General features: G+C 45.0%; 1 protein-coding gene across 3 annotated transcripts in view; it reads left to right on the forward strand.

Annotated features, from left to right (window-relative positions):
- Ntrk2 (neurotrophic tyrosine kinase, receptor, type 2) overlaps nucleotides 1-6463 on the forward strand; it is a 327499-nt gene extending 321036 nt beyond the window's left edge. For 2 of the 3 annotated variants that reach the window (NM_001282961.1, NM_001025074.2), the window contains exon 18: nucleotides 661-6463. In NM_001282961.1, the coding sequence (NP_001269890.1) occupies nucleotides 661-846 (186 nt within the window). In that variant the 3' untranslated portion in view covers nucleotides 847-6463. The remainder of the gene's footprint in view (nucleotides 1-660) is intronic. The other variant, XM_006517149.4, reaches the window with a different exon arrangement.
- Nucleotides 6464-10010: the final 3547 nt, after the last annotated feature.

Below are 10010 nucleotides of genomic sequence, written 5' to 3' on the forward strand. Positions count from 1 at the left end.
AGCCTTAGTCACTTCTGCTGTCAGGGCGTCCCTGTCAGTCAGCAACTTACACAAAACTAACCCAGGCTCTACCCTCAGCCGGTAAAACCCGAAACACGTAGGACTTTCTGTGTGGAATTAAGACGACCCTTTGTGAATACCTGGTGCCTATCCCAGTTTTGTGAAACCGCAGTGGCTCTCCTCCTGGTGAGCAAACGATGAGAGAGACTTCTTCTGAGACTGAGGCAAGGGGGCCATGAGTTTGTAGGCAACATAGCAAGCCCACGCCTACAAATAAAAGCCCCGCCTCTCCCACTGGAGTCTGTAAGGGGAAGATTGGGCTGGGAACTTTTGACCTCCTCCCTCTTAGCCTTTCATAAAAGCCTTTCTTTAATACAAGGGGCTGAAAGTTATTCCACTATGAGGAACTTGTATCAGCTCCTTCTCTGTTGGTAAATGGTTAAGGAGACACACGTGCTAACTGTCCTGATTTAATCAGCACACACCTGTGTCTGTACAAACACAAATTATCCAGAGGTAAGCAATGTAATCCCGCTTGATTTTTAAAGAGTTAAAGAAAGGAGAGGCCCTTCCTGGCTCCTCCCTCCTGCAGGCATGTGCAGACCCTTCCCACAGGCTTAGCTTTTGCCCTGCTAATCCTGCCTTCTGGTCTCCCTCCAGGTGATAGAGTGCATCACCCAGGGAAGAGTCCTTCAGCGGCCTCGAACGTGTCCCCAGGAGGTGTATGAGCTCATGCTTGGATGCTGGCAGCGGGAACCACACACCCGGAAGAACATCAAGAGCATCCACACCCTCCTTCAGAACTTGGCCAAGGCATCTCCCGTCTACCTGGATATCCTAGGCTAGGGTCCTCCTTCTGCCCAGACCGTCCTTCCCAAGGCCCTCCTCAGACTGGCCTACACGACGAACCTCTTGACTGCCGCTGACGTCATGACCTTGCTGTCCTTCGCTCTGACAGTGTTGACAGGACCAGGAGCGGCTCTTTGGGGGAGGCAGTGTGTGCTTCTCCATCCACAGACAGTATTAACTCGCTTCTGGCATTGTCTCTTTCTCTCCCTTGGGTTTGTTTCTTTCTTTTGCCCCTTCCCCTTTTATCATTATTTATTCATTTATTTATTTTCTGGTCTTCACCGCTTCACGGCCCTCAGTCTCTCCTTGACCAATCTGGCTTCTGCATTCCTATTAACTGTACATAGACAAAGGCCTTAACAAACCTAATTTGTTATATCAGCAGACACTCCAGTTTGCCCACCACAACTAACAATGCCTTGTTGTATTCCTGCCTTTGACGTGGATGAAAAAAAGGGAAAAAAAAATCAAACATCTGACTTAAGCTGTCACTTCCGATGTACAGACGTGGGGCGTTTCTATGGATTCACTTCTATTTATTATTTATTAATTTATTTATTTATCACTCTTCTTATTGTTTTCTGGTGGTTTTAACCTATGTGTGAGAAGGAAAAGTTGTGTACAATCTGGGAAAACTTTATCAGTGGGAAATGAAAACGAGAGCGAGCAAGCGAGCAAGAGAGGGAGAGAGAGAGAGAAGCGTTACCATAAACCACGGCATGAGCGAGACAGAGACAAGCCATGGGATCAGTCGGGAGTCCGTTGTGCTTAGGAAAACCCAGCAGCCATTAGCTGGGGGAGCATGTTCGGCTCTGTCCCCCAAGCACCTTTCTGAGGAGGACACAGGATGTTGAACTCTGCTTCACGGGCAGAGCTTCTAATGACAGATACTGGCTTGCACTGGAAAGACAGTTCCCACGGGACCTGGACGGACAACACATCCTACATTCAGACATTGTGGTCGGGCACGGTGACAGAGTTGATCCGTTTCTCAAGTGTTATCTACCAAGCTTTTGTGAAGTTCCATCGAAGGAGGTAGATTCTTGCTCAGATATAATTTCAGGAAAACCCGAGTCCTTGACAAAGACAGGAGACGCTCTCAATTTGGAGGCAAGTTTCTCTTACCTTGAACTTTTTCAGACAGCAACTCCGCCCAGCCCCCATCTTCCACTCTCACCTGTCTTGTAACTGTGCAAACAAAAGTGTGCATGGTCTTTGTCAATTGATACCTATGTGCACGTGTGCAGAAACTGTTGTTCCAGCTGGGGTGTCTGATTAGGAGGGCAGATCCATAAAAGGTCTAACCTAGGCAACTTCGGGAAAGGAGACCAGATCAGTAGCTGGAGGCACTCTCCAGTAGGCGGTGAGGGGTTTACTGAGTAGGCATGCTGAAGCCCGGATATTCACCCATCTCAAACCCCCCGGGCTGCAGGACAGGCACAGGCCATCCCTGAGGAGAAGGGGAGCCCTTTTGGGATACCACCTGAGGTTATGTTCAGTGTGCTCTGGTCAAGTCCCTTGCTCGGGGCTCTGTTTGGGGAGAGTGGTTTCATTCCAAGGTACTCATTATTAGTATGCTGTTTTGTTAACTATACTCCATTAAAAAGTTAAAAAAAAAAAGAATTAAGCCTTGACACTGTATGGCTGACAGGAGGCTGTGCCCAGACTGAGCCTGGAGATTTGCGCCCGCACATGGTCATTGGTTTTCCGAAAAGAGAGGGTAAATTTATATAGAAATTTACAGGTATTTGGGTAGTCATTTAGACCGAGGGAGACCAGTGTTTCCATTTCTCTGCGCCCCCTCTGTGAGGGGAAGTTCGATACACTTGACACCTTTATAAACGGAGCCAGATAGGAAGGGAGTGACTTAATTCACCTTAGAACATTTCATTTGGTGTTTATTTCTGAAGGTGCAAGAGCTCTGTGTAGGTTTCATTTGTGCCCGAGCATTTCTGGAGCACTGTGTTTTCTAGCAGAAACTCCGAGAGCCAGTTCTCACAATGAAACTTTAAAACCTGTGTAAATTGACAGAGAGCAGAAGGCGATCCAAGAGGCCCACTCAAGTGAGTGGTGGCACGAGGCACATGCGGTGGCCCTTTCTGTTGTGCTGGCCCATGAGAGATGGGAGCTATTTTGTCCTCTTCGTCCATTAAAACAAACCCCTCCAGAATACCTATAGTAATATAATGAAAGCCATATCTCTGTGATCTATACCGTCAGGTATAGATCATTAAAGGACCCATGGTACTGTCAGGCACTGTGGAACCGTGAGGCAGCGGAAAGGCAAGGGCACATTTGTACATGTTCCTCTAGCTTCCGCCAGCCGTGACCTATGAACTCACATAGGCCGGTTGCTCCTAGTCTGACGGGCTGCCCTGGGAGGAAAAGCTGCAAGATGCTCAGCAGAGAGCAAAGGAGAGGATAGTCTTGGAAAAGGCCAAGGTTGGGGATGCCATACAGGATTACACCAAAGGGCTGTACTGAGAATGTGGGAGCATTCCATTCCAGGTTTGTATTTTCCTCAGCAAGAAAAAAGAGCAGATAGAAGGGCAGAGGAGGATAGAGAGGAAGAGAAAGGAGAGGGAGAAGAGAGCAGAGAAGAGAGAGAGAGAGAGAGAGAGAGAGAATCTTTATACTTTTTGGCAAGTCCTCGAAGGTCTCAAAATGAAAGTGTCTATGCAAGTGCAAATTTTTACAGTTATTTATACTAATTATTATTATTGTTATTAATTATTATTATTACTAGTCTGTTGTCTCAAGAATATGTGCAGATTTCAGAGCATTAAAGAGTATTTGGTTTCTTTTAAAGTAGTTGGGTGAGCCAAGGACACCTTAAAATAATTGTCACTGTTCATCTGCTATCGCCTTTCTCATGGTATTTTAAGTTTTAGAAAAGAAACATTCTTGTTCTAAAACATATCCCTCTCCATAGATGACAAAAAAAAATGGTGTTAGCAAACCGAAACCTCCCCCGATTCCTGTCTGACATCCGATCCATTTCTCAACTGCTTGATGATTTCCGAGCGCTTTTTGCATATGTTGTCAAAATATTCATATTATTTTGGTGAGGGAATGGAGACTCAGAAACTCAGAGGACAAACATAAGCTTCACCGAAGTCTGTCTGCCAGATACAAACTAACATACAAACAAGACAGCCGGGAAGGAAATGTGCTGGTAGCGTGTCTGTGGAGCAGGGTGGGGGTTAGAACAGAAGGAGACCTGGGCAGTGCACGCAGAAGAGATGTTACATCATGTGCTTCTGCTCCTGGCTTCTGCTGACTCCCAACTTTGCGCTCAGCCTCATTTAGAAAACGCTTCAAACACTGCTCTTCAGGGTTCTGTCAGAACTCACACACACGTGCTCACACCAGCCCCGCTTGTGACGTTTTTATGTACTTCTATATAAATATATACATAATATATGTTATAAACACTTGATTTATACATATACAAATGCACACATGTAGTGTGTTTGTGTGTTTATGTATAAACATATAGGCTCATGGTAATAGAATAATTATAAGTAGGGTGCAATATGAATAATTTGCTTAATATTTGCTAAGTAACCAAAACTTTCCAACGTCATGTGGCAGTTCATATTTCCACTCTCAGTGTGGGTAAGGATGGGCTACACCACACTTTCAGCTCTGTGCAGCCCTTGGATGGAAGATGTGTTGAAAAAAAAATCACATCTTCCCTGAAACAACTGACTGAAAGCCATCCTCTACATTGAATCTGTTCTCTGGCTCTTTGCAAAGGAGAAATGCAGACAAATGGTCTCCTTGTGTCCCAGTCCTGGGAAGGAGAAGTGGGTTTTCTCTTCTTGCACATTTGGGCCGTGCTCACCTTTCCTGGCTCTATGCCCTTTACACTGGGCTCAGAGATGAAGCAGTCTAGACCCAAGCTGCAGGGCTGTAGGGAGGCAAATGTCTTCGAGGCTGATAGCAAAGCATCCAAAAATCTATAGCAAGATGCGCAGCTTGAAGTCACTCCTCATCCACACGGCAAGCAAGAGCCAGGGCATGCAGTGCTGTCCATCTCTAGGACTGGGCAGTGGGGTCCCCGGTCAAGGGCAGTCTTTCCCTAAGCCTCTCCTTTTGCAAATGGCACTGCCAGCAGTACCTGGCATTAAGTCACGAAAAATTTCTAAAATGGCAGCACAGACCCGTGTGCCCTCATTGCTCTGCCCCCACATGCCTCATCATTAGAGGGCTCCAGTTTTCAAACTTGACTTTCCATTTGGCCCTGTATCGTGGTTAAAGGAAATCTCAACAGAGGGATGGCCAATTGACCTAAATCCCCAGATGTCCAAGTTTGCAGTGAAAGCCAGTTCTTCCCAAATGTATAACTGGAATGTAGGGACTCAGGTTGTGATACTTCATACAGGAATCTCAGATGTTATTGTAAAGAACTGGGTTGGGAGGGATTCATCACTAAGCCAACAATAATGCAGGAGGGCGTGGCTGATCGTTAAGCCAATAGTAGTGCAGGAGGGCGTGGCTGCTGTGAGGGCTGGAATCCATCTCTGCTGCTAAAGTTCAGGGTTCTCAACTCTTTTCAGCTGTTGCAGCCCTTCACTTCTTTCCCTTCGGCGTTATTTATTTGTGTATTTATTTATTTATTTATTTATTTATCTATCTATCTATCAACTTTTGGTCCATTCATCACCAACATAAAGCAAAAACAATTTTTTACATATATGTAAATGTGTTGCAAGTGAAACACTGTGAATCTCACAACCACCTCCTAGCAACTATGCTGCCATCTTGACGTGCGTCTCAGGAGTCGAGACGGGAAAAGACGAGGACGTCATTTTGCAGCCTACGCATTCTGGGCCAGGTCCGTGTTCGTTTTATTTCTTTAGTCTGTGAGTTAAGAAAACAATCCGAGTGGAGGGTGACGGATGTTCGGCAAGTTCGGTGAAGCAGCACGAGCTCTTTGCAGCTATAGGTTCGAGCAAGAAGAAAAACCATGGGAGATGGAGAAGGGAAATTTGATGGAGGGGTGGGGTGGGGTGGGGGCTCTGTCTTACAGCTCGTGTAGCTTACTGTTGCTTAAAAATGTATACAACAGCTGGAAATGTTTTCAACACAAGGTATTTGAAATAAATGTGAATCTTAAATATGTACTCCCTTAAGGAATGAACATATTATGGTGAAATATTGCTCCCCCGCGTCCCCTACAAATCTGCCTAGAGATGTGGATACCTACATTTGCTTAAGCATCAGACCAGTGTTTGTATATACCCGGGCCATACACACTCATCTCGACGTCTCTCTGCGGATGTATTTCCCCTTCACTGGTGACCTGGTATTTAGAACTCCGTCTTTTCAGTTGGTTTATTTCCCTTTAATGTGATGTCTCTGTGCCGATTATTACCGGTTCTTACTTGTTTTTGCAATCCGTTTTGAGGTCCAGTGTTTTACTGAGACTCATTGCATCTTGGCTGATTTCAAAGTGACACCCGAATACAGTGTTTAAAAAAAAAGTTTGTTTGTAAATCATGTGACCAGCTTCTCTCACCCTGACATGGAATGTCTCTTGTACTACAGTGTATTTAATAATAAAAGAAAAAAATGATGTCTTACAATAAATAACATCTTCCACAAGAGGGGTTGAAAGTGGCAATGCTTGCTTTTTACAGTTGTGTAGAATGTCCTTCAGGCAGGGCCCATTTTTAAAAGGCGTGAGGACACAGATGAGGACATAGGCTACCTGCAGCATTCACTGACCACCTAAAGGCCATGAGAGCAAGCAGCCTCTGAGAGGGAGATGCTCTCTGACCTCGCAGATCTGAACCTTTTTTTTCCCCCCAAGACAGGGTTTCTCTGTGTAGCCCTGGCTGTCCTGGAACTCACTTTGTAGACCAGGCTGGCCTTGAACTTAGAAATCTGCCTGTCTCTGCCTCCCGAGTGCTGGGATTAAAGGCGTGTGCCACCATGCCCGGCAGATCTGAACTTTTAATTTACCTTGTAAATTACTGTTGTATTCACACATCATATAGAATCCCCACCTCCACTTTCCAGTATTATATCCTGCAGCTGCATGTAGCTAGCTGGTCTTTGACTGTGGCTAGTGTGAATGGAGAACAGAATATGAAATTGTATTCAGTTTCAATTGATGTACACTTAAAAGGCTAGTAGGCAACTATGCTGAACTAAACAGAGTGAGAAGACAAACCTGTAGTTTCTGAAAGAGCAGGCGCAGATGATCCGAGTTGGGGTATCCCTGGGAAACCCAGAGGTGGAAGTGTTTCTCAGGTCTTCATAGTCACCTTTGCAGTGTCTGGCCTCTTCCTCTTGACACTCTGGTAGGTACAAGAAGCGTCCAAATGACTCTCCTGGCATAGGCTGCTTTAGCTGTTCTTTAGCTGTGGATACTCCAAACTCACATCCTTAAATGTCTCTTGTGTACCTCCCCTCGCTGGTGAGAATGTATTTCCTTAGCTTAGCAAAATATGGCCAAATTAAGATGAAGTAGAGACTTGGGAAGTTCAGAGCTGCCTGTGGTTCAAACTTTCAAACAGGATTATACATCTCACTCAAGGAAAGTGGATTCAGGAAGAAAATGCAACCCCTAATACCTTGACCAGCTGTAACCGAATGTAACGGTGCTAAATGTGCTATGCCACACCTCATATCTCCATCACTGCTGCAATTACAGTGATGCCAACAGACGCTTGAAGCACGAAGCCATGTGTTCTAGAACATTCACTTGTTTGTCTGTACATCCTATCTAGCCTTTCTTCCTCCAACTTCCCTTTTGTGCACTCCTCGGATGCTTAACTTCTTCCACGTGAACCTGGATGCTGAAGTACTCCTAGTTACTATATTGAAACAGGCACACTGTTTTTTTAGCAAAAGTCACCTATATGCACAGGGAGATGGGTGTATGTATTAGTTTCTTGTGGCTGCTGTAACAAACCACAACAAATAAGCTACTTTAGGATAGTACAAGTTTATTTGCTGAAAGTGTTGGGGGCCAGGAGTTTGCAAGTGAAAGGGTTGGCAAGAATGTGCTCCCTGCAAAGGCTCGTGGGAGAACCTGTTCCTTACCATTCGAGACTTTGGTTGCTTCTGATGCTCACTGGGCACCTCACAGCAATTTCTATCTTCCAGGATATGTTTATCTTCTTGTTCATATGCCTTCTTTGCTAGGTCCTTATTTCATAAGCATATATACGCAGGGTATGTCAGTCAACTTTCTGTCATTGTGACAAAGTATCTGAGATAATTAGCATACAAAGTATCTGGGATAATTGGCATTCAAAGTATCTGAGATAATTAGCATACAAAGTATCTGAGATAATTAACAAAGTATCTGAGATAATTGACATGCAAAACAAGGGTTATTTGCCCCAGGGTTTGCGTCCATGGTCCCATGGTGCCCGTGCTTTGAACTGGTGGTGGCAGGAAAACGTAGCAAAAGAGTTCTGTGTGCCTCAGGTAGCCAAAAAGGAGAAAAGGAGACAGACAGAGACAACAGAAAGAAAGGAAGAAGAGAAAGGGGAGGAGGGGAGAGAGCAGCCACCCATCTTAATATCTCTTCCCAGGGCACATTCTACGACCAATGAACCCAACCTCCCCACACCATAAAACTTAGGCTACACCAGTACCATCATGGGCCAGAAACCAGGTCTTCAATACATAGCACTTAACATCTAGCTCACACAATGTTTCTACCCATCCTAGGAGCTAAGGCTCCTATAGACACAGGATCTCCATCACCAAGAATTTAAAACTCACCAAGAAAGTAAGTTGTAAGAAACCGATTCATGAGTTATGTGCTTACTATAAACCAGAAAGATTCATTTACTAACTCCTTACATTCTCGGAGCTCCAGACAGTAGATAGCAATGTAGTGCCTGACTAGGATAAGGAGGACTTTTGGCTAGGGTCAGAGCCAGCAATGTTAACTGAGAGCTTAGGATATGGGCTTCTGGGCCCTCAAAGACTGAAGAGAAATAGTTTGATGGCCTAAGTCGGTAGGAACAGGCTTATTAGCAAGCAGATGAAGCCAAGGAGAGTAGAGAGTTTCTGGGAGTTATGCTTTAACCCTGTGTCTGTAGCTGTCATCTGTCACTTTGGTGAAGGATGAGCCTATGGATAGGGGGACCTCTCCAGCATGGGGTTCTGCAGCAAGAGACAGAGTGATGTTAGCGTTGGGGTATACTGACAGCTTTTTCTGTAAGTTCTCTAACTGGCCGTTTCCCATTGCTAGAAGTGTGTGTGGTCCAAGGTCCAAGGGTTACTGCCTTCTACCTACAGGTGAAGGTCCATAGTGAAAGCGTGGTTCAGAGAAAATTCTTTCAAATGAGCATGATTTATTTTATCCATGATTATGCCCCCTGTGTAGACCAGCAATGTTCTCTCCTTGACCTTATGTAGAATGCAAAGTCAAAAACAGAAGTGATGGTGTGCTTTTCTTGAGGACCAGCCCTGACTCTATTCACACCAGCTGATGACAGAGAATGGAAGACCCAGGGACCTCTCATCACTGACAGCCATGGTCTGGGCATTAGAGAGTTGGGCCTGCTACCTCCCCCATCTAAAAATACTGGTATCCATATAGAAGCTCGATCTTCAGTCATCCATGACACCCGAGAACAAGGAAAAACAGAAACAACAACAAAAACCCAATGATCTTTACACGAACAGACCTCCTCATATTAATATCCTTAGAAATTAGACATGTAACCCATACCTTTATTTCTTACATGGTTTTCTTATGTTGTTCTCTTCTAGGGGACAGGCTAGGTTTATCATGTACACAGGTCACACTTACATGCTGACAACTAAGCAGGCAACATGGCAACTCCATAAAGATAGCTAGAGCCTTTTCCTCCTGCAGATATGAGTCTGTGGCTGTTTACCCCAGCACACAAAATGCCACTGCATTTCATTTAAGTCAAGGTCCACCTGATTCCAACCCTAAAGGAGAGAAGTGAACCTTAAGAGTCACTATAGGGGGCTGGAGAAATGGCTCAGCGGTTAAGAGCACTGACTGCTCTTCCAAAGGTCCTGAGTTCAATTCCCACCAACCACATGGTGGCTCACAACCATCTGTAATGGGATCTGATGCCCTCTTCTGGTGAAGAGAGCAATGGTGTACTCACAGACATTAAGTAAATAAATAAATCTTTAAAAAAAAAAAAGAGTCA

This window comes from Mus musculus, chromosome 13, assembly GCF_000001635.26.
Source record: "Mus musculus strain C57BL/6J chromosome 13, GRCm38.p6 C57BL/6J".
In the NCBI taxonomy this organism is placed as follows: Eukaryota; Metazoa; Chordata; class Mammalia; order Rodentia; family Muridae; genus Mus; species Mus musculus.